The 25,601-nt window shown below is 46.0% G+C and overlaps 1 protein-coding gene across 2 annotated transcripts in view; it reads right to left on the reverse strand.

Annotated features, from left to right (window-relative positions):
• The window catches only part of UVRAG (UV radiation resistance associated), a 103,164-nt gene that overhangs the window by 14,243 nt on the left and 63,320 nt on the right, over positions 1-25,601 (reverse strand). Inside the window, exons 9-13 of one of the 2 annotated variants that reach the window (XM_056561182.1) lie at positions 22,655-22,739; positions 16,452-16,560; positions 15,742-15,802; positions 14,811-14,976; positions 10,047-10,125 (exon numbers count right to left, since the gene is read on the reverse strand). In XM_056561182.1, coding sequence (XP_056417157.1) covers positions 10,047-10,125; positions 14,811-14,976; positions 15,742-15,802; positions 16,452-16,560; positions 22,655-22,739 — 500 coding nt within the window. The remainder of the gene's footprint in view (positions 1-10,046; positions 10,126-14,810; positions 14,977-15,741; positions 15,803-16,451; positions 16,561-22,654; positions 22,740-25,601) is intronic. The other variant, XM_056561183.1, reaches the window with a different exon arrangement.

The following is a 25,601-nucleotide window of genomic DNA, read 5'->3' on the forward strand; positions in this document are numbered from 1 at the left end:
TCTGAACCAGGAGGAACGGGAAGATATTTACTCTGGCAAAGAAGTCGAGTGGATACAATATTAAAAGTGACACCCCCCACCCCCAAAATACTTCTTCATCTGTCAGATGATGGTTTTCAGCACCCAAAGGGCTATTCCATGATGCAAAACCTTAAAGGGGTCCTCTGGTGGAAACATTTTTATTAAATGAACTGGTGCCAGAAAGTTAAACAGAATTGTAAATTACTTCTATTAAAAAATCTTTATCCTTCCAGTACTTATTAGCAGCTGTATATGCTACAGAGGAAATTCTTTGCTTTTTGAATTTATTTTTTGTCTTGTCCACAGTGCTCTCTGCTGACACCTGATGCCCGTATCAGGAACTGTCCCAGAGCAGCATAGGTTTGCTATGAGGATTTTCTCCTGCTCTGGACAGTTCCTGATATGGGCATTAGGTGTCAGCAGAGAACACTGTGGACAAGACAAAAGAAATTCAAAAAGCAAAGAATTTCCTCTGGACCATACAGCTGCTAAAAAGTACTGGAAGGATAAAGACTTTTTAATATAAGTAATTTACAAATCTCTTTAAAGGGGTACTCCGGTGGAAAACTTTTTTTTTTTTTTTTTTTAAATCAACTTCTATTACTTCTATTACAAAATCTTAATCCTTACAGTACTTATTAGCTGCTGAATACTACAGAGGAAATTATTTTCTTTTTGGAACACAGAGCTCTCTGCTGACATCATGACCACAGTGCTCTCTGCTGACATCCCTGTCCATTTTAGGAACTGTCCAGAGCAGCATATGTTTGCTATGGGGATTTTCTCCTACTCTGGACAGTTCCTAAAATGGACAGAGATGTCAGCAGAGAGCACTGTGGTCATGATGTCAGCAGAGAGCTCTGTGTTCCAAAAAGAAAATAATTTCCTTTGTAGTATTCAGCAGCTAATAAGTATTGGAAGGATTAAGATTTTTTTCAATATAAGTAATTTACAGATCTGTTTAACTTTCTGGCACCAGTTGATTTAAAAAAAATAAAAATAAATAAAAACGTTTTCCACCAGAGTACCCATTTAAAGGGATACCCCTGCCCCTAGACATCTTATAACTAAAGGACCCCCGCGATCTCTGCTGCAGCCCCCCAGACATTCGTGAGAGAACTGCCGGATGACTGGCGATGCGGGGAGGTCACGCCCTGCTCGTGATATCACGGCCATGCCCCCTCTATGAAAGTCTATGGGAGGGGGCATGACGGCATTGAGGGGGCATGGCCGTGAAGTCACGAGCATCCGGCGCTGAACCCGATGCTCTAAACGAACGCTGGGTGCAGCAGGTAGATCCTTTGCATAGGTAATAGGATGTCAAGGGACGGAGTACCCCTTTAAAAACGGGGCTGTCCCAGAAGAATAATCCCTGTCCATATACCCTATAGACGAGTCCACCCAAAACACTCCTCATCTATCACCAAAGTGCCTACAATAAGGCCTCATTCACACGGCGGAATTTCTGAGCAGAACACTGCATAAAAATTAAGCTCAGAAAATCTGTTGCAGCAGAGTCCCATTGTTTTCAATGGACATTCAGATTCTGGCTCACGAAGGAAGAACAGACACGTCAATTCACGCAGAAAACAATTGTAGTCTATAGAGAGGGCACATTCAGTGCGGTCCTAGTGCCGGCACATTCAGCTGGTGCTTGCAACCTGCAGGGAGCATCTGCACAGAAATTTTCCAGGCAGAATCTGCCGTGTGAGTATACCCTAAATGTTCTTCTCCTGGCTGACACCCATCAGACATTAAAGGGGTATTCCAGGAAAAAACTTTTTTTTATATATCAACTGGTTCCAGGAAAAAACTTTTTTATATATCAACTGGTTCCAGAAAGTTAAACAGATTTGTAAATTACTTCTATTAAAAAAATCTTAATCCTTTCAGTACTTATGAGCTTCTGAAGTTAAGGTTGTTCTTTTCTGTCTAAGTGCTCTCTGATGACACGTGTCTCGGGAAACGCCCAGTTTAGAAGCAAATTCCCATAGCAAACCTCTTCTAAACTGGGCGGTTCCCGAGACACGTGTCATCAGAGAGCACTTAGAAAAGAACAACCTAAACTTCAGAAGCTCATAAGTACTGAAAGGATTAAGATTTTTTTAATAGAAGTAATTTACAAATCTGTTTAACTTTCTGGAGCCAATTGATATATAAAAAAAAAGTTTTTCCTGGATAACCCCTTTAAAGGGGTATTCCCCACCTCTTTGTGTGTACAGTCTGGCAGCATAAACAAGTTTGCAATTGGCCTTATTTAGCAAAGGTGCCTAATTTTATACATATGTCTTTATCTCCTCTCTTGTTGACAGCTGATTGCCTGGGCTGAGCAGACAGCAGCAGAGAGGTAATCAGGCAGAGGAGACAAACCCCCTTAAACATATGTGTTAGGAAAATATAACAAAATTCTCTATATGGGCCCTAAAAGCAGAACCACTGAATCTTTAGGTATAGATTGTACACTTTAGAGCAATGTTTCTTAACCAGGCTGCCTCTAGCTGTTGCAAAACGTCAACTCCCAGCATGACCGGACAGGCAAAGGCTCTCCGGGCATGCTGGGAGTTGTAGTTCTGCAACAGCTAGAGGCACACTGGTTGGGAAATACTGCCTCAAAAGAGACACACACACACACGAATATGGAGCATTTTTTTTAAAGCTGGGGCCTCCCAAATCTCCTGACAGAGGATATTGGGGGCGAGGGAATGATTGTGTATGTAAAAAGGGCAAATATTTTACTACCTTTCTGTGAAACTTAAAGGGGTACTCCGGTGCGGGGAGCTAGTGATGTCACACCCCGCCCCCCTCAATGCAAGTCTATGGGAGGGGGCGTGACGCTGTCACGCCCCTTCCCATAGACTTGCATTGAGGGGTTGGGGTGTGACATCATGAGGGGCGGGGCTATGACGTTACGAGCTCCCGTCGCAGGCTCTAAGCATTCGGAACATTTTGTGCCGAACACTGAGCAGCGGAGTACCCCTTTAATGCTTTCCTTCTGTTTTTTGATGCAGTCTGTCTGCTCTGTTGCTTATAGCCCAATGCCCTGTGTGGAGTACATCCTGTAATGAACTTTCTGCTCCTGTTGAACACTCTAGCCAGGAACTTAGCCAACTCTTTATCCCTCCCACTACACTTTCTTGACTATTACTGCTCCCGCACAGAGGGAGGGAGATAGAGTTCACTGAATTTCCAGCAAGAGTGTCCTGTACAGAGGAACGGGAAGTCCATTACGGGATGAGGAACGGGAAGTCCATTACGGATGAGGAACGGGAAGTCCATTACGGGATGAGGAACAGGAAGTCCATTACGGGATGAGGAATAGGAAGTCCATTACGGGATGTACACCAGACAGGACGATGGTCTGAGACAACTGAGCAGATAGATGTCATCAGAAGCAGAAGAAAAGCTTATGCCAACATATGTTCATTTATTAGACAGCTGAAAACAGATTTCATCGTCAGACAAACCCCTTTAACCATCTCTCTCCATTCAGAACAAAAACACTCAAACTGAAGTTGAATTCCAGGGGAATTGGAAGAAACCGTTGTTGGCCGCACAAGCATACTGCTACAACTAGGTAGGGGAAATCTGTATACAGCCATATATGGTTTCTATTGAGCCGGTTAGGAATGGTATACAATAATAAACTGCCCTATAGTGGTGTAAAACACCGCTCTGTAATAAAAGACTTAACAGGTTTAGTGAAAAAAAAATATATATATATATATATTCCACCTCATGCGGTCTATGAAATAAAAGTTTAGTAAGGACATCTTAATCTCTGAAATACTACATACAACAATAATAATAAAAAATAATATATTTATTATTATTATTTTTATTATTATTATTTGAACTATTATTATTTTATTATTTTTATTAATAAAATATTAGGCCTGCACGATATATTGCAAGTAAATCACTATTGTGGATTGCAATATTTTGATTTGGCGGATCAGGCAGCAGTGAAAGGAGATAAAAAAAAGCACTCCTCATATAACCCCTCCCCTCCTCCCCCCCTCATATAACCACTCCCGGCCCCCCCCCCCCCCTCATATAACCACTCCGGCCCCCCCCCCCCCCTCATATAACCACTCCGGCCCCCCCCCCCCCTCATATAACCACTCCGGCCCCCCCCCCCCCCCCTCATATAACCACTCCGGCCCCCCCCCCCCCTCATATAACCACTCCGCCCCCCCCCCTCATATAACCCCTCCGCCCCCCCCCCCTCATATAACCCCTCCGCCCCCCCCCCTTCATATAACCCCTCCGCCCCCCCCCCCCTTCATATAACCCCTCCGCCCCCCCCCCCTCATATAACCCCTCCGCCCCCCCCCCTCATATAACCCCTCCGCCCCCCCCCCTCATATAACCCCTCCGCCCCCCCCCCTCATATAACCCCTCCGCCGCCCCCCCCCCTCATATAACCCCTCCGCCGCCCCCCCCCCTCATATAACCCCTCCGCCCCCCCCCTCATATAACCCCTCCCGCCCCCCCCCCTCATATAACCTCTCCGCCCCCCCCCCTCATATAACCCCTCCGCCCCCCCCCCCCTCATATAACCCCTCCGCCCCCCCCCCCTCATATAACCCCTCCGCCCCCCCCCCCCCTCATATAACCCCTCCGCCCCCCCTCATATAACCCCTCCGCCCCCCCCCCCTCATATAACCACTCCCCCCCCCCCTCATATAACCACTCCGCCCCCCCCCCCTCATATAACCCCTCCGCCCCCCCCCCCCCCCTCATATAACCCCCTCCGCCCCCCTCATATAACCCCTCCGCCCCCCCCCCCCCCTCATATAACCACTCCGCCCCCCCCCTCATATAACCACTCTCCGCCCCCCCCCCCCTCATATAAACACTCCGCCCCCCCCTCATACAACCCCTCCTCCCCCCTCATACAACCACTCCTCCCATGGGGGATTTCACCATTTCATAATATCGCAATCGCATATCGAAATCGCAATATTTACCTCCATAATCGCAGTCGCACATTTTCCCCAAATGGTGCAGCCCTAATAGCCATATATCTAATTTTCAGGTAATGTAAACTGCAACATCCATGAAGGATAAACCATCAGGATTAAAGGTCGGCCACATAATATTACAAGAAGAAGCGTTTGTAGCCGGTCTCATTTGCCAGGGATAGACTCCGCTCTGGAATTCATACGGTGCATTAGGCCCGTTTTATCGTCTCGCATCTCACTATTTATGAGACATCTCCAGGTGACACGTAGAGCGCTGCCAACATTTAAGGGAGATGCTTTGCTTTATCGTCGTCTTTTAACTACACATTGTCCCTTTTCTTAGAGCTAATAAAAAAAATGGTTCTAGAAGGAGGAGGAGGCGGGCGGCGGCGGCATTAACCTGTCACATGTAGTACGGAGCCGTCATGGAGTATGTAGTGCATGTCTGATGAAATCCACCACAAACGAGACACCTCCTCTCCGAGGCCCAGGAGGGCTAGGCTCATGGAAAGGGAGCTGCTCTTGCGGAGCATGCTCAGTTCTGGCCCACAGAGGAGGTCCTGGGCCCTTGTAAGGAACAGGCTAGTCAAAGTCAATGGGGGTGAATCTCTAACCCACTGTTTTCCAAACAGTGTCTCCAGCTGTTGCAAAACTACAACAACCAGCATGCCCAGACAGCCAAAGGCTGCAGCACGCCCAGGTGGGGGGGGGGAAGGCTCCTGCTGCCGCCAAGCCCAGTTTGTGGGGGGGGGCTCCTGCCGCCCGCCAGCCCAGTTTGGGAGGGGGGGGGGGGGGGTCGGCTCCTGCCGCCACCAGCCCAGTTGAGGGGGAGGCTCCTGCTGCAGCCAGCGCAGTTGGGGGGGGGGAGGCTCCTGCTGCAGCCAGCCCAGTTGGGGGGCGGGGGGGGGGGGGGGAAGCTCCTGCTGCAGCCAGAACAGTTGGGGGGGGGGGGGGGGAGACCCCTGCTGCAGCCGGAACAGTTGGGGGGGGGGGGGAGAGGGGGGAGGCCCCTGCTGCAGCCAGAACAGTTGGGGGGGGGGCCCCTGCCGCAGCCAGAACAGTTGGGGGGGGGGGGCCCTGCTGCAGCCAGAACAGTTGGGGGGGGGGGGCCCTGCTGCAGCCCAGAACAGTTGGGGGGGGGGGGGGGAGGCCCCCTGCTGCAGCCAGAACAGTTGGGGGGGGGGGGGAGGCCCCCTGCCGCAGCCAGAACAGTTGGGGGGAGGCGCCTGCTGCAGCCAGTTGCCTTAAACAGCTAAAAACACAAGATAGTAAGGAGGGGTGCATGGCAGATCTCCTGGGACACAGTCTTTATATATCAGAAACCTATTGTAAACGCATTACAGCCTGAAATTTCCGAGCGCTTGCATGGGAAGAACGCAAAAGTGAAAACCAACAATTCAGACTTTTTTTGCCTTCATTTCAATATGCGAAAACTCTGCACTCCAAACTTTTATTATTTACACATGTGAGGTGCAGACGACGGACTTTACAGCTCAGTGCCTCTTCCATGGAGTAGCTGCAGCTGCAGTATATATATATATACATATATATATATATATACATACATATATATACACATACATATATATACACATACATATATATACACACATATATATACATACATATATATACATACATACACATACATACACATACATATACATACACACACACACACACACACACTGGGCCTCATTTTTCTTCAGGGAGACATAGAAAGTGAATGTTCGCCCCGGGTAAAAAAAAATAAAAAATTTAAAAAGAAAAATTAAAAAAGAAAAGAAAAAAGGCAGTTAAAATAACCTGAACATTACTGCCCCACCCCGATCATTAAAAGTCCAGACCTCAAACGCCAGAGTTTATCTTCCTAAAAATGAGTTGTTTGACAGTGAAGTGGACGCAGGGAATAACGCTATTTGTGCGTACATTATAGCGTAGGAGGCTGTGACGGTGCGATCCTATCGCACCGTCACAGCCTCATACGCTATAATGTACACACAGATTGTATTATGATTAAAAAGCGTAGGGCACCCCTAAACCCACATCTTTATACAGTTTCAAGATGCGCCCTTCCGTTACGGAGATAGTTTATAGGTTTTATTTTTGACAATTTAGGGGCGTGAACTTAAATTAAATAATGGGAGTGACTATAAGGTGATGGGCGGGATTATACAGTCAGGAACGTAAATTAGGCGCACACACACACCCCTCAATGTGAAATCACACACCCCTGACTGTATAAATCGCATGCTGGGAGTTGTAGTTTTGCAACAGCTGGAGGCACCCTGGTTGGGAAACACTACCCTAGAGCAGCACAATCCATAAATACAGCTCTGCCACTAGGGGGGGCACTTGCTTATCCTGATCCCATCCCTGTATACCTCTCCCTATTCCCCCCCTTTCACAGGTTCATGGGAAGGTTACTCCTGGATGTCTGCTCCGTCCGCTCTACAGGTGCGGAGATCCCATTACAGCTCCGGCGGACGGCGACTCCCGGGGTGAACTGTCTGAAATGAGCTTTTTCCACCTTTAATAGTAAAGAGTATCAGATAGTGTCAAGACAGAGACCGTCCAAGACAAACACCCTGTAAAAAACCTCTCATCGGAGAAAGCTCTGCTGTGTTATCATTACACTGACGTTTGGGATGAGGTGACAGAGAAAAGAGAGGAATTCTTCTTTTTATCTTTGCAGCAATTACAGAAGAAGAACGATCCTTAAAGGGGTTATCCAGCAAAAGAAACAACCTGTGTATAGTGTCAAAAAGTTATAAAGATTATTGTTATTTGCCATAGTGCACTCTGGTTAGCTATGACGTCACTCTGCATTCTGAGCTCCATCTAACCCCCCCCCCCCCCCCCCCCAGCTGCTCAGTAAGAGACCAGTAATGTGAAAAGGGGGAGTTCGTATTACTGGCCATTAGATTTTAAAGGGGATTTTAAAGGGGGTACTCCACTGGAAAAAAAAAAATTATTTTTATTTTTTTATCAACTGGTGCAAGAAAGTTAAACAGATTTGTAAATTACTTTTATAAAAAATGCTGTATGCTCCACAGGAAGTTCTTTTCTTTTTGAATTTCCTTTCTGTCTGACCACAGTGCTCTCTTCTGATACCTCTGTCATTTTAGGAATTGTCCAGAGTAGGAGCAAATCCCCATAGAAAACCTCTCCTACTCTGGACAGTTCCTAAAAAGGACAGAGGTGTCAGCAGAGAGCACTGTGGTCAGACAAAGGAAATCCAAAAAGAAAAAAACTTCCTGTAGATCATACAGGAGCTGATAAGTACTGGAAGGATTAAGATTTTTTTTTAATAGAATTAATTTACAAATCTGTTTAACTTTCCTGCACCAGTTGATTTAACAAAAAAAAAAAAAAAAAAAAAAAAGAGAGAGACAGAGAGAGACCGAGATAGAGACAGAGAAACAGAAAGAGAGAGATTCATTGCTGCGTTCTGACTACTATTAATTTGATTTATTTACCGTATTTATCTGCGGATAACACGCATTTTTTAAGCTGAAATTTTTAGCCTAAAGTCTACCTGCGTGTTATACGCCGATAAGCCGCTGCAGTTCAAAGATTTAAAGTGGGCGCTTTAAATCAATGAACTGCAGCGGCTTTTGCAGGTGCAGAGACAGCCAGCACTGCCGGCTTCTCTGCCCCTGCCTATCACTGCCGGCGCCGCTGCCCCATTGCCTACCCCCCCCTCTCCATTTTTTCTGACCCCCGCACAAGCCCCCAGGAAAGGCAGGGGGGAGAGAGGCCGTCGCTGCCCGCTTCTCTCCCCCTGCCTTTCCTGGGGTCTAGAGCCCTGCTGCCGCCACTTCTCTCCCCCTGGCTATCGGGCCGCTGCCCCTTCTCTCCTCCTGGCTATCGGCGCATTCGCCATTGCGTCTCGCAGCGCATAGCAACGACGCAGGGGACGCCACACCGGAGGCAAGAAGCAGCGCGGACCAGACCCCGGCAATAGGTAATTATACAACCGGGGATGGGGGAGGCAACATGGCAGCGGCGCCGGCAATGGGTGCGGCTGCCCCTTCTCTTCCCCTGTCTGTCGGCGCCGCTACTCTCCCCCTGGCTATCGGCACTGGCAATGGGGCAGCAGCGCCGATAGAAAGGGGCAGAGAAGTGGCAGCGGCGCCGATAGTCAGGGGGAGAGAAGCGGCGCCGATAGCTAGGGGGAGAGAAGCGGCGGCAGCAGGGCTCTAGACCCCAGGTAAGGCAGGGGGAGAGAAGTGGGCAGCGACGGCCTCTCTCCCCCTGCCTTTCCTGGGGGCTTCTGTGGGGTCAGAAACAGTGTATCGGGGTATACACAAGCAGACACCCTCATTTTACAAAGGATATTTGGTTAAAAAACTTTTTTTTACCCAAATATCCTTGGTAAAATGAGGGTGCGTGTTATAGGCCGGTGCGTGGTATACCCCGATAAATACGGTATTTATTTTGCACCATGAGCTATAATTTCTGTAGTTCTGGCTTTTTGTTCAATTTTTATTACATTTTGATGGGATTTAAAAAAACAATCACTAATTTTGTCGTTTGGATATTTTTTTGCAATTATGTTGTTGATCCTTCAGTATCAGGAATTTCGTAATTTAATAGTTCGGACGATTACGCACGTGGTGATACCACATACATTTATTTTTCTACATTGTTATTTGGAAAAGGGGCTGATTTACATTTTTACCAGGGGGGGGGGGGGGGGGGGTCAGATATTTGAAACTTTTTCACATTTTCGGGGCTCCACTAAAGGCCTATTATAAGTCATCAGTATCCGCTATTGCATTACATTGATCTTGGTTTTCGGTGCTCAACTGCTAAAAGCTTTTATAATCGTGATCAGTGATGAAAGGAGACGAGGCAGAGGTAGGGTCTCCCCCAGAAACCCAGCTCCCCAAAACATGATCATCATCTTACCAACACCTGCTGCTACCTATAACCTGATACTTACATAATCTTACAGGTTCTCCTTGATGTTGCTAATTCAATGTTAAGGATTGTCTCTCTATATAGAGGTAGAAATCTCTACATACTAGATATATGGTAAAAACAGCAGAGACAAACCTGAGCTATGTTCTTGTTGAGAAGGTAAACGCCATAATCAAACTGCAGCTTTTCACCTCCTTTTGGATACAATGGAAACCTGCAATAGAATATAAACAATTCATATAGTGTTATATTCTTATACATAGGGGCAGTATTATAGTAGTTATATTCTTATACATAGGAGCAGTATTATAGTAGTTATATTCTTGTATATAGGAGGCAGTATTATAGTAGTTATATTCTTGTATATAGGAGACAGTATTATAGTAGTTATATTCTTGTACATAGGAGGCAGTAATATAGTAGTTATATTCTTGTATATAGGAGACAGTATTATAGTAGTTATATTCTTGTATATAGGAGGCAGTATTATAGTAGTTATATTCTTGTATATAGGAGCAGTATTATAGTAGTTATATTCTTGTATATAGGAGGCAGTATTATAGTAGTTATATTCTTGTATATAGGAGGCAGTATTATAGTAGTTATATTCTTGTATATAGGAGGCAGTATTATAGTAGTTATATTCTTGTATATAGGAGGCAGTATTATAGTAGTTATATTCTTGTATATAGGAGGCAGTATTATAGTAGTTATATTCTTGTATATAGGAGGCAGTATTATAGTAGTTATATTCTTGTATATAGGATCAGTATTATAGTAGTTATATTCTTGTATATAGGAACAGTAATATAGTAGTTATATTATTGTATATAGGAGCAGTATTATAGTAGTTATATTCTTGTATATAGGAGCAGTATTATAGTAGTTATATTCTTGTATATAGGAGGCAGTATTATATTAGTTATATTCTTGTATATAGGGGGCAGTATTATAGTAGTTATATTCTTGTATATAGGGGGCAGTATTATAGTAGTTATATTCTTGTACATAGGAGCAGTATTATAGTAGTTATATTCTTGTATATAGGGAGGAGTATTATAGTAGTTATATTCTGGTATATAGGAGCAGTATTATAGTAGTTGTATTCTTGTATATAGGGAGCAGTATTATAGTAGTTATATTCTTGTATATAGGAGGAAGTATTATAGTAGTTATATTCTTGTATATAGGAGCAGTATTACAGTAGATATATTCTTGTATATAGGGAGGAGTATTATAGTAGTTATATTCTGGTATATAGGAGCAGTATTATAGTAGTTGTATTCTTGTATATAGGGAGCAGTATTATAGTAGTTATATTCTTGTATATAGGAGCAGTATTATAGTAGTTATATTCTTGTATATAGGAGCAGTATTACAGTAGATATATTCTTGTATATAGGGAGGAGTATTATAGTAGTTATATTCTGGTATATAGGAGCAGTATTATAGTTGTATTCTTGTATATAGGGAGCAGTATTATAGTAGTTATATTCTTATATATAGGAGCAGTATTATAGTAGTTATATTCTTGTACATAGGAGCCGTATTATAGTAGTTATATTCTTGTATATAGGAGCAGTATTATAGTAGTTATATTCTTGTACATAGGAGCAGTATTATAGTAGTTATATTCTTGTATATAGGAGCAGTATTATAGTAGTTATATTCTTGTATATAGGAGGCAGTATTATAGTAGTTATATTCGTAAGGTACCATTAAAATATATATATTTTTTTTAAAGAAACAGTAGTGATGGAAAAAATTGTATTTAACAAAATGACTATTATAACGAAATTTTAATACAGGGAACAATTTATGTGGGCATGCAGAGCACCAAAAATATAGCCGACATTATTAAAAATGTAGTGTGCATTTTTCGCTTTTTTTAAAAAAATTTTTAGGTAGTACTACCGTAATATTCCCACCATGGAACACAATGTTCCATGATGAGAGTAGTAGTACCTGTACTAATTGACAGATCGCCTGTGTCACTTCTGACACCCGTTGCGATCCTCCTGTATAATGTATAGTAGGGATCGACCAATATCGTTTTTTTAGGGCCGATACCAATAATCTGTGGAGGTTAGGGCCGATAGCCGATAACTTATATCGATATTCCGGTATAAGTTATCGGCTATTTATCCCCCCGCGACACCGCTGCCGATCATTCATTTAAAGCAGGCGCTTTAAATCAATGAACTGCAGCGGCTTTTGCGGTGCCATAGACCACCGCCGCCCGCTCCTCTCCCCCTGCCTGTCCGGGGGTCCTGAGTCCTATCACCGCAAGCCGCGACCGCCCCACCGCACTGCCCCATTGCCTCCCCCATCTCCGGTTTTATAATTACCTGTTCCCAAGGTCCACTCTACATCTGGCTCCGGTGGCGTCCTCCTGAGCTGTCACTGTGCACACTGACGGTGACGTCGCGTCACTCGTCATTGCGCACAGCGTAACGCAGGACACAGCAGGAGCCGGAAGTAGCGTTGACCCCGGGAACAGGTAATTATAAAACCGGGGATGGAGGAGGCAATGGGGCCGGGCCAGGGCGGTGGAGGGTGCGACGCGGTGCAGTGGGGGGGGGGTCGTGTTTGGGGGGCGGCGGTTGTGGTGCGGTGGGGGCGATGCGGGGGGAGGGGCATTATCAGCTTATTGGCAAGGTAATTGCCGATACCGATAATGCCCAAAATCGTGATTATCGGCCGATATCTGCCAAACCGATAAATCGGTCGATCCCTAATGTATAGGTGCGGCCGGCTGCTCTTCTATGGTCCCCTGCACTGCCCTACATATATACACCTATTCATATTTCCCGCAGAGAGCTGTGATTGGCCAGATGGTTCCAGCCAACCACAACTCTCTGCGGGAAATATGAATAGGTGTATATATATATATATATATATATATATATATATATATATATATATATATATATATGGCAGTGCAGGGGACCATAGAAGAGCGGCAGCCCACATCTATACATTATGCAGGAGGATCACAGCAGGTGTCAGTAGTGACACTCGCTGCGATCTGTCTATTGATGCAGGTACTACAGCTCCCAGCATGGAGCAGAGTGTGCTCCATGTTGGGAGCAGTAGTACCTGCAGTTAAAGGGGTTCTCCGGTGCTTAAACATCTTGTTCCTTATCCAAAGGATAGGGGATAAGATGCCTGATCGCGGGGGGCCCGCTGCTGGGGACCCCCGGGATCATGCACGCGGCACCCAGTTTGTAATCAGTCCCCGGAGTGTGTTCGCTACGGGTCTGATTACGGGCGACTACAGGGTGGGCGGCGTGTGACGTCACGCTCCGCCCCTCAATGCAAGCCTATGGGAGGGGGCGTGATAGCCTCCCGTAGTCTTGCTTTGCGGGGACTGATTACAAACGGGGTGCCGCGTGCATGATCCCGGGGGTCTCCAGCGGCGGGACTCTCGCGATCAGGCATCTTCTCCCCTATCCTTTGGATGGGGGATAAGATGTTTAAGCACCAGAGAACCCCTTTAAGGACAGATCACAGCGGGTATCACTCCTGACACCCGTTGCGATCAGCCTTCATCCCTGAAATGCGGAACGGCTTTCTCCTGCGCTCGCATCTCTGCTCTGTACTCCGGCCGGCCACTCACCATTCATATTTCCTTCTGAGAGCTGTGATTGGCTGCAACCATCCGACCAATCACCACTCTGGGTGGAAAATATGAATGAGTGATGTTCTATTCACATCACTGTCCGGAGTACAGAGCAGAGATGTGAGCGCTGTATAGAGCCGCTCCACATCTCTGCTATATTATAGACAATCGCAACGGGTGTCAGGAGTGACACCCAGGGCGATATGTCTATTAGTACAGGTACTACTACTCCCATCTTATTCCATGCTGGGAGTAGTAGTACTGCCTAAAAAAAAATTAAAAAGGGAAAAAGCACACACTACATTTTATGAGTGCCCTGCCCGCCCACATAAATTGATCCCTGTTAAAAAAAATAAAAACTTCATTATAAAAAATATAAATTTTGTTATACATTTTTTTCTCTCACTACTGCATCTTTATTTTTTGGTACTCAACAAATTTTGGAAAAAAAAGGGCCAAAAAATTCAATTTCTGCAAAAACGCGAGAAAAAGTACCAGAAAAAACATCAGACGCAAGAAATTGCACTGGCGTTTTTTCACACAAAAAAAAAAAACGTAGGAAAAAAATCCAAGTTGAGACTTAGAGCCTCATTCCTCCAGACATTAGTAATTTGCTTATGGCTTTTTTTTTTCTTTTTTGAAGAAAAACAAACTTCAGATAAAACCCAGAATAAATACATATAAATGTTAACAGCCGAAAACATTTAGTACAAATCAAAAATATGATAGATTCGTCGTGTGGAGAGTTCAGCCAGAGAAAGCAGTATCTGCCGCCAGACCGCGATCTATTCAGAGGATGCCTGGGATTTTTTGCTACATTCCATTCCTTGGACTATCAGCCCCAGTAATCATTGTGAGGAATTGTCCGAATTATTATAATATAAGGTTTATGACCACACGTGAAGAATGATGTAAAGGTAATAAATCTCATCTAAACAAAAATGGTACAGATAAAAACTATAGATCCCAGCGCAAAAAATTACCCAAATACATCTCCGTATACGGAAAAATAAAAAATAAAGTGTTATAGGGGTCAGAAGAGAGAGATTCTATGGGCGGAGTACCCCTGTAAGTCCCCTCAAGTAATAAAAAAAATAATAAAAATTGTAAGAAATTGATAAAGGCGGCATATTAGCAAACAGTGCTGCTATTCTTTTTACAAAATACATTTCTGTAGCAATTGGGATACCCCTATATGACTTGGAACTGTGCTTTACAGCAAAGACACAAGTCTATCTGCTACTTACACCTTCTATAAAAAGGGGCTCCGCACTTACTCTCTTTCCTTCTCCGTAAGTTTGTCGTTGATGTTGTCTTTGATTGCAGATCGGGAGCCCTTATGGAGAATAGGATACCGCATGGGGATTTGTAGGAAAAAGGAAATCATAGACACCAGGTGAGCCGTGTAGCCCAATGCCACAGCCACACTGCCATCATCTTTAGCTGCAAAAAGAAAGAACCAAAATGTAAGGAAGAGAATAGCAGAATAGGGAGTGCAGCTCTGGAGTATAATACAGTAACCCCCCCGACCTACGATGGCCCCGACATATGATCAAATCGACATACGATGGCCTCTACGACATACGATGCTTTTTTATGTCGGGACCATCGCATTAAGTGCTATCCGGCAGCGCAAAATGCTTAAGCTGCGTCCGGATAGCAGCTTAATGTTCCAAGTATTACTTACACCTCCACGATGCTCCGGGGTGCCCTCCGGGTCCAGTGCTGGTCCTCCGGTGTCTTCTCATCCCTCTCCGAAGACGTCACTACACTGTTGCGCACGTCGTCCCGTCATCCAATAGGAACGGCGTACGCAGCGGCGTAATGACGTCGCTATGCAGGACCAGTAAGGCCTTGCAGAAGACCGGAGAAGACAGCGGAGGACCGGAGAAGACCAGGAGAGCCCAGCGGAGGCCCGGGGTCACCATTGGGAGCGGCGGGACGCGGTCCGGAGCGGCGGGGACAGGTGAGTACAGCTTCCTATACTTCACATTGCACGAATCCCTCAACATACGATGGGTTCGACAAACGATGGCTCATTTGGAACTAATTACCATCGTATGTTGAGGGACCACTGTACATTATCGGACATGCTGGAAGTTGCTGTTTTGCAACAGCTGGAGGCACACTGGTTGGGAAACAATGCGGTATGTGCCATAACTGAATACATACAGCAAAAAAAATTATTAATAATAATAATATAAATACCTTGAAAATCCTCTGAATTTGGCAATTTTACTCCACAAATAAAGTAATCCTTTTGGTCAAGCTGTGGATAGAAGAACATGTTAAAAGTCATCTGCTATCAGCAAATTATATTGTTTAAATTAGGTTTCTATTTTATCCCTAATAAAAATAAAAACTTAGTTTTTTTATTGTTTTGCCATCTATATTTTATGCTAATCCTGAAATCTTGCAGTTTCCATTCTGGACACTAGGTGTAAAACAAAGCTTCCTATACTGTAGAGAGCATTTCCCAGTAATGCCTTTTTTTCTCAGGAGAACAGTGAAAGGAGTATAAAGATAACACTGGGTCCCTCCACCATTCACAGTCGAGATCTGTCTCCTCCCCCCTCCCTGTATACATATAACACTAGATCCACTACCATTCACAGCAGAGATCAATCTCCCCCTCCCTGTATATAGGTAACAATGGATCCACCACCATTCACAGCAGAGATCTGCCCTGTAGAATGAGCTCTGGAAAGGTCTCCAAGAAGTTGTTCCACAGTGGGAAATAGATTTTGTCTGGTTCAGAAAACCCAGACCTATAAAATGAAGAAGTCAATAGACAGGATTGCCCAGCTGAAGAAACTCATCTATTTAGTTTCTCTCTCTCTCTCGCTCCCTGGAGGACCTGGCCCATTTAATTCTATGTCAATAAAGGGTTAAAATATATAAAAATATCTATGCTTTACCCTGCTATGATCTTCACTCACCGCTTCTATTGGATAAATATAGGAAAGCTCAGAGAGAAGCTGTCGGCAGCGAATGGTCAGCTGTGCGTTTGTCTTAAGGAAGGACTCCCTGCAGAAAAAAAAAAAAAGAAAATACAGTCATTTATTGTAAACGTGTGCGTATTGGAATAAACGTGAAGGTTAATTTTAAAAATAAATTAAAATAAAAAATATAAAGTAACATTTAATTAAAAAAATTATATATAAATATATATTATAAATAATATGTATAATAATTTATTATTAGGTATCATTATTATATTATAGTTCTTGTTATTAATATTATTGTTAATAATAATAATAATAATAACAGTTTGCTTAACATAAAGTTGCCTTTTTTTTGCACTGTTTAATGGCCACAATCCTGACCAAGACCTAACAATCACATCCCTTTGTGGGTTATACTGGGCCACTGAGCAGCAATCAATGTACAGTCATCCCCTCTCTATCGTAGAAAATAATACCTACATAAAGTATTTTAGTAAAAGATACTACAATATAGTGCAGCCGTATCACTGCTATATACACAGTGGCCGGCATTTATCATTGTAGGTGTAAGTGAAGCATTTATCATTGTAGGTGTAAGTGAAGCATTTATCATTGTAGGTGTAAGTGAAGCATTTATCATTGTAGGTGTAAGTGAAGCATTTATCATTGTAGTGTAAGTGAAGCATTTTTTACACTTTTTTTGTGTGTGCTGGTAATGTGCAGGAGCGCCAAATGTTTTATTTGGTCACAGAGAATTTGATACATTTTGTGCAGGTCACATTTTCTGAAATTTCTCTCTTCACATGAGCCAAAAAGCTAAGCTAAATCTGGGCTGGTGTAGTTTAAGAGACTTTTCAGTGGCTTTTCCCCTTGTTTGCGTCTTTTCACAAAAAGGCGCAGTTCACAAAACCCGTCCATATCATGTGTATTGTGAAAATCAGTGGATTGCAACTCAAAATCAGCAGAAATGTGTAAACCAAAAGGCGCAAATAAACCAAATAAACCCTGCTTGCGCCTTTTCTTGACAAGAAAAACAGTCTAAAGACAATGATAAATGTAGGCCAGTATCTGTATAATACACACAGTAATAATACACATAAAAAAGGAAATTTTTTGTACTCCCCAGCCCGGCTGGAAAATAAAAATGGAAAAGGGCACAACAAGAGAACCCCATCCAGAGGCAACAGATGCAAGAGAACATGGTGGAAAAAACACCAGGGAGAGCAGTGAACGTCTGGACAGAAGGAGAGTACAGGAGGTGGAGACCAGAAAACCACAGGAAAAAGAAGAAGGACTGAAACCGGCTCAAGAGAGGCTTGGTACAGAAGTTCGATGAACTGAACATCTGCAGACCCAAAACCCCCATCCTGGGGCCTGCCACAAGCCCCTGGGAGGCGAAATAGCTCAACTGGTGTAAATCCGGACGACTGGAACGCCCTCCATCTCGAGAGAACATGGACCCCAAAGGAGGAGACGTAAGGTACTAACAGTCAAAAAAGGAGCGGAATGTCCAGAAAAGGAGCATCCCAGAACACCGGAACAATAGACCCGGAAACTGGAGGTTCCTGGGTCACCTGGAAGATGAACACGGAAGAATCAACGGCCAAAAAATGAGCAGAAGACCCCGAAAAGGAGCATCCCGGAAAACCGGAGCGGCCGACAGGGAAAAAGGAGGTTCCTAAGTCTCCTAGAAGGCTTACACCTGAAGGGTAAGGAAACCAAATGTCTGCGAAACCCTCCGGGTGATAAACTTCCATGCCTAGACAAGAAGAAGTGCGGCACAGAGAGTCCGCCCCACAAATGGGAACGCAGAGAAGTCTGGGCAGGATCGCTACACATGCCCAAGACCTCAACCATCACTAAGGCCCAAGACTCAGGAGGGCAGACCTAGAAAAGAAGGCACACCACAGTGTCCCAGGATAGTGTCCAAGACAAGGAGACCAACCAGTCCTGGGCCCCGGCGGTCCAAGAGGACCAGAGCACTCCGAAGCAGCAACCCGTCAGGACGGGAGCAGAGGTGGAAACAAATGGGAACCCAGCTGGGACACCCAGGCTCTGAACACAGGAAGGTTAGTCTAAAAGACTATGGTGTCAGTGTAAAGTAACGGACACCGTCAAAGAGAAGGAGGAACACATCCTACCAGTGAGTGTGCGCAGAGGGGGAAGGAGAACAATGGCAGGACCCAAATGACAGACGGTGGTAAGACGGGCTGTAGTCAAGCCATACATGATTGAATAAACCCCACCTACAGGAGGAGAATGCCAAGTCTGCATGAGCAGCAGTAGAAAACCAAGAAACCGGAAGAGAGCTAGGCTGCAATAGTGAGCAGTAAGCACACATGCAGAGACAGAGCAAAGCTCTTCCCGAATGCTTTCAGTGAAAAACAAGGGCCCAGCCAGATACCCTCCCTATATAGTGGGAAGAAAGAGATGGCTCCATCTCGGCAGTAGAAAGCGTCCAGCAAAATAATCCCCCTAGTGGAGGGGAAAACAGGGGTAGTCGGGATGAAACTCAGTCATTGACCATGCCAAACCCCCTGATTCCCATACCCCCGTGGAAAGGGAATTGTCAAAGTGTGCTAGGCATTTTAGGAGCAGGGGAATGCCACCTTACACCAATGGGACAAAGTACAAGGCAGATGTAGCCCCCAGGAACTCAGAACATATCAAAGAGCCAAGTTGTGTCCCCAGAGGGATCAGAATCCTAGACAAGACAATGGAGCTGGGCAAGATGCAAAGACGTGACTACAATTGCGAGGAAGAAGCACGCACACACAGCAACCAACAGCATTGAAAGGAACACCAACAGGGTGAAAACCTTGGGCCCGATGGGCGTCAACAGAGCCAGTCTGGTCATGGGTAAGGCAACAAAACAGGCGCCTGAGCCATCCTGCACAGAAGCCTGGAAGATACCTGGTGTTCAACTGCCGCAGACCTGTGGAGCAAAACTACAGGAATGCCCAAGAAGGAAGGTGGGCTCTACACGTGCAGAGGGACTGAAGCATACGTCGGGACACGGAAAGGGGGAGGTGATATGGTGGATTAGAAACCATGTAGACACAGTCTGGCTATATGGCATAAGGACCATGGCCACACCAGGTCCCACATTCAGAGCCACACATTGGAAGCTGCCACCAGCCCTGAGCCATGAGAGCGGCAGGCATGTAGAAAGGGACCTGGTGAAGCAGGGAACCCTGCGAACCAGTAAGTGGTGCATTGTAGAAGGCCCATGGGGTGACTCATACGGAACTATACCTCGGCAATGGGTTACCTGAACGTCCGTTCTGAGTGGAAAATGTATGGTAGTTGACCTGATGTAGCAGCAAATCATGCAGAAAACCGTCTCGCTGACTGGTATACGATTCTAGAACGCACAGGATTACTCCTTCGAACCCTCTCTCAGAAAGTGGGGTACCGGAGTGCCGTCGAGCTAACGGGCGACATGGCGGTGCCGGAGACCCAGCAGACAAAGTCTGGCTGACTGGCACCAGTCCCGTATAACTGCAGGGACCCATACCGGCAGTGAGGTACGGGAACCTGGCCATGCCCGGGGCAGCCCTGAGATGGGAGACAGACGGCAGCTGAAAAGTGCAGACAACAGTATGGCTGAAAAAGAACACTTCCATGCGCTGGCGAAAAGGGAGAGATAGCCAGATAGGTGATCACCGAGCCACTCTGTTGCATGTGGGAGGGAGGGGAGGCCTAGGAGCCATGGATAGTATCCCTGCCACCCTGGGAGAACGTCGATAATCTAAAAGGAAAGCAGAAGGCGCTCCATGTGCGGGATCAGCAGGTCAGGCCCATAGGGAAGGGAAACTATCTATCCCACGCCGCTTACCAGAGTTGGTTGTGTGCACACACACAACAATGGGAAGCGCCTGTAAATGCTTGTGTCCTCATCCGCAGCCCTCCTAAGAGGCAGTAGATAAGCAATTTGACCGTGTAGTAGATGTCGGCGCTGGATAGAGGAACCAGGAGGAGTGCAGCATAAAATAAAGTTGGGTTTATTAGATGCAACGCTGCGCAGCTTCATCAGGCAACCCTGGGAGAACGGGGGAGGCTGAGGAGCCATGAATGGTAACCCCATCACCCCCTTATAGGGTGCATAGGACACGCTGGGTCACTCCTTCATACACCTCGCAGCTGCAGATACATCAGCTGTGTGAAGAATGAAAGGTGGTGGAGGAAAACTATGCAGACCACAGTCTGGCTTACTGGTATGGGTCCATAGTATACAACAGGGCACTCCATCGGACACCTCGTACATCAGTGGGGTACTGGAACTCCATCTGCAGATACATCAGCTGTGTGATGAATGACAGGCGGCGGAGGCAGACCACTGTCTGGCTTACTGGTATGGGTCCATACGATACAACAGGTCACTCCTGGGGATACCTCGCACTAGCAGTGGGGTACCGGAATCCAGCCGCAGATGCGGCAGTTGCGAGACGAGTGACAGGCGAGACAACTGTCCGGCATATTGATATCAGGCCAACGGGGATCCGGAGCACTAACCGCAGATGCAGCAGCCTGCGAAGGAGGGAATCATATTGTATGACACCCCAAGTACACCTCCTTCATGTGTGACCAGCGGACCTGACAGAGGGGGAACTGCAAAATCGACCTTAGGGTCCACCGGGAATGCCAGTGCCCTTGCGAGGGCATTCGTCCAGTGCCATCCATGGTAGGGGGCCATATCAGGTCCCGTATGAGGTGGTAGACGCAAATAAATCGGCCCCCATATGCAGTCCCTAGAAGGAAACCCAGCAGATATTAAACTGATAAGGACAGATATTACAGACCTGTAATAGTTAATGGATATCACAAGAGGGACCCATAGAATTGAAGGGCACAATTCAAAGACCGACCACAGGAGGGCGCCTAGGTGACCAGCAGTGGAGAGGAACTCTTATTCTTTAAATTTTTATTTTAGTTAACTAAATATGGCAGGGAGGAAGCGTGGAGATCAGGTCACCCCACGTAACTTCTGCCCGCAGGAACCCCACTGTATGAAGGGCTAGGACGCCCACAGCAGGAGCAGAACATATGCGGGCAGTCCCTGGAACTGCGGCGGGACGAAACAGCGAAATTTAAAAGCGCCTGCTAAGCTGCCCCATGGACCTGAGCCAGGGGACAAGAGTGGGCCGGCTGGAGGAGCTCCCACTAGGTTGCTGCTATGGGAGCAGCTAACGGAGCTGATCAGTCAACAGAGCGCGGCGGACCCCCGCAGTAAGGGAGGAGCGGTGCTGGGAGAAGCACCAAGGTAAAGGGAAGGACTTTTGCAGCGCGCAACCCTGGAGAGGAGGTGCAGCCTGACCTCCCGGTTCGTGCACTGGCTCAGGGGGAGAAGGGCGGAGCTCTGTGCCGCCATTGCCCCCAGGACTCCCGTCCACAGTAATGGGGGGGGGGGGGGCATACTCACTTCAGTAGCCACATACTCATCCCTTGACTGCTTCAGCCAGCATTAGGCCATGCTGCGTCATGCCAGGCTAATAAAGTGAGGCGAGCAGGGGCAGTGGGGGACCCAGACCTAGAGTACAACCTCCAGGCGCTGGCCATTGGCGATGAGGGGTTGACTGCCCTTACTCTTTTGTTTCGTGCCCCTTTGTCGCATATGGGGAAAAAGGTAGCGCCATGTTCCTGAACCCCCACCTGAAAAAGGAAAAACTAAACAACCCTTACTAGAAAATAATTTTAAAAAAAAAGACCAGGTCTAGGGAGCACTAGACCTGTGTCTTGCCTCCTACTGACACTAGCTAAAACTGATGACCACACGTCCAGTATATCCTGCCAGGGAGGAGCCAACTTTTTTTTTTTCCTAGTGTCAGCGCCTCCTAGTGGCCAGAGTATATACCCATGGTCTCTGTGTTCCCCAATGAAGAGCGAGAAAAATCATTTATACAATACTACATATACAGTTCACCAAACACCACCATATACGAGGAACCTTCTATTTTTGTAGGAAGTGGTATCATGTGACTATGTACAAAAGTGATGTCAGTGTTCAGTATATGAGACCCATTCCCAGTCACCTGCTGGTCGTCCAGGCATGCTGGGAGTTGTAGTTTTGCTACAGCTGGAGGCACCCAGGTTGGGAGACACTGACCTAGAAAAATAGGTTGTAACCCATCTTTCCCAGAAAAGATGGGTAGATGTTAATATGCCACTGTCATTACCTCTTCGCCGTACACTCTTTTCGTAACTCATTCAGGGATTCTCTTTTCTTCTGCAGCTTCTCCCGCTGGGAGTTGAATTTATTACCTAGAAGACAAATCACACACAGATCAGGTTATACAATCCCGGGAGGGGTCAGACATGTTTTATCCTATTTTGGGCCCAGCTGTCTGTATAGATTTGGGGTTTTATGGTTAATGGAGAGGATTTAGTATTATTCCCCCCCCCCCCCCCCCATCTTGAGATGCTCTGCAGAGAAGCGTCTGATGTTTGTTCTCTGGGAAGCAAAAAATAATAAAATAAAAAACACCCGATGTCTCCACATGTGGCATCTGATTTAAATATTCATGGCATAAAAATGTGCCGAGCGATCACGCTATTGGGAGAACGTACAAGCCACGGTTAGATGGAAACAATGCAAACAATACAAGCGGAACGCTGGATTATCTGTAATGGGGTCCAGCACCGGGGTATATAGGGTGAGGGAGACTGGGTGGCACTGTCTCTTCAAAAAACTTTTGAAATGTTGCAGAGACATGTCAAAAGTTTTTCATCGGTCGGGGTCTGACTGTTCAGCAGGAGAAAGCCAGAAATTAAAGTGAGCTTAGTGCGTTCTGTCCCTGATCTGTGTCATGTGACCGGGACAAACTTACAATGCAAGTCTATGGGATTGTCTCAGGCATGAGGAGCAGGGAGCGAAGTGCTCAGCCACACACTTTACTTCACTCTCTCACATGTTCTAGCACACCACCATCTTGCCGTACCACCAATTGCACGTATCATATTGCGTGTCCTACAACTTGATATCAGTATCTGCTTCACAAATGTGGCTGCTACCCCACCCGCCTGTGCCATTTCATGACCCCTTCATCATCCCCTCTGCCATTTCATGACCCCTTCATCACCCCCTGGGCATTTGATGCCCACCTTGACCCCCGTGCCACTTCATTTCACCCCCCTTGTTCCCCCATGTCATTTCATCCCCTCCTCTTGACCACCTCCAAAGTCACATAATTACCCCCCTTGATCCCCTCCCAGTGTCATTTCAATCCATCACCCTTATCACCCCCTCTGCTGCCACATCATTTCTCCACTCTGTCCCCTGTGCCATTTCACCCCCCCACCCACCTCTCCTCCCTATGATTGCCTCTGTGCCTCCTCCCTTGTTATATAATTCCCCACACACCACTCCTTCTCACTCCATGATCCCCCCCTTGTTCTACTTCATTTCCCCCTGTACCACTTCATTTCACCCCCTTTGCCCCCCCCCGTGCCATTTCATCCCCTATTCTTGACCACCCCCAGTCCCACATCATTACCCCCCCTTGATCCCCCCCCCCAGTTTGCCACATCATTCCCTCCACCCGCCTCCCCTTCTCCCTACTATTCCCTCTGTGATATTGCATTTCCCCCCTTTGTTACACAATTCCACCCCCCCCCCTCTCCTTCTCCCTTTGATGCCCCTCTGTGTGACAGCACCCCCCCCCCCCCTTTGTAACGCAATTCCCCACCCGCCACTTGTTCTTCCTCTAATCCCCTCTGTGTCATTTCACTCCCCCACCCCCTCTCTCCCTCTGACATTTGTATTTTATTAATTATTGTTAGCAATAATAAAATATTATTATATGGTATTATATAGTATTATTATTATTATTATTATTAATAATCAATTTAATTAATAAATAATAATCAACAATAATAAATAATAATTAACAATAATACATAATAATTAATAATCAATAATAAATAATAATCAACAATAATAAATAATAATAATGAATATTATTATTATTATTATCATTATTATTATTAATAGTTTGCTTAACATAAAGTTGCCTTTTTTTCACTATTTGATAATCTCGATGGATCCGAGGAGCGACATCCTCCCGTTGCGACGTCAGGGGAGTCATTTGTCTGCCAGCCGCCACCTAAATCAGTAAGCGGTGGTGGTTGCTGCTCCGGGACCGGACAGTCCCGCCACACACCTGAGGTTTGCCGCTGATACACTAGTGCAGCGGTCTTCAAACTGTGGCCCTCCAGATGTTACAAAACTACAATTCCCAGCATGCCCGGACAGCCACAGTTGGAAGACCGCTGCACTAGTGTGTCGTGGAAAGCCCTGTCCTAGAGACACCTCAGATTGATCAGGTGGGTGGTCAGTCTAAAATGTTTTGGGAGCTAGAAGTTATAGTTTTGCAACAGCTGGAGGCACACTGGTTTGGAAACACAGTCTTAAAAACTTATCTCCGACCTCTGTACATAGAGGCTAAAGTTTTTAAGTGCTGGAATACCCCTTTAAACATTATTCACATAGCATTGAAGGGGGGCACCCGCACATGTATGGTGGTGGTGTCCCACTAAGTACAGAAATGTGGTAATATACAAGACATGGGGTGTAACTAAATAAACCAAGTGACGTTTATATTTATATAAATGATTTTCATGGGAAGTGGCTGAAGTAAAAAGAAAAACGCTTAATGGATAATTGTAACTGATGGTCGGAGACATGTAAATAAATATCCGCAGAGCTCACAGAGCACGGCAGCACTGTCACACTTTCCATAGTGTATAACTGGGCCCATAGATGCACACAGGGATAGGGGAGGGTGACCTTACATGGTCCAACCGGGAACACAACCCAGACACTAGGACAGCGTTTACCAACCAGTGTGCCTCCAGCTGTTGCAAAACCACAATTCCCAGCATGCCCGGACAGCCTATGGCTGTCCGGGCATGCTGGGAGTTGTAGTTTTGCAACAGCTGGAGGCACACTGGCTAGTAAACACTGTTCCATCATCCAACAGTTTGAAGAGGGTAAAGGGTTCCCAGCCCTCCGTGAACTTATAAGGCTTGTGCCTTTATCCCCTGGTCATTTAGAAGCTCATGTCCCTCTCTAAGCTCTTCCTGGCAACTAATCATTAAGAACGGCCGTCCCTTGGCCATCCTTTA

Source organism: Hyla sarda, chromosome 2 (genome assembly GCF_029499605.1).
Source record: "Hyla sarda isolate aHylSar1 chromosome 2, aHylSar1.hap1, whole genome shotgun sequence".
Lineage (NCBI taxonomy): Eukaryota > Metazoa > Chordata > Amphibia > Anura > Hylidae > Hyla > Hyla sarda.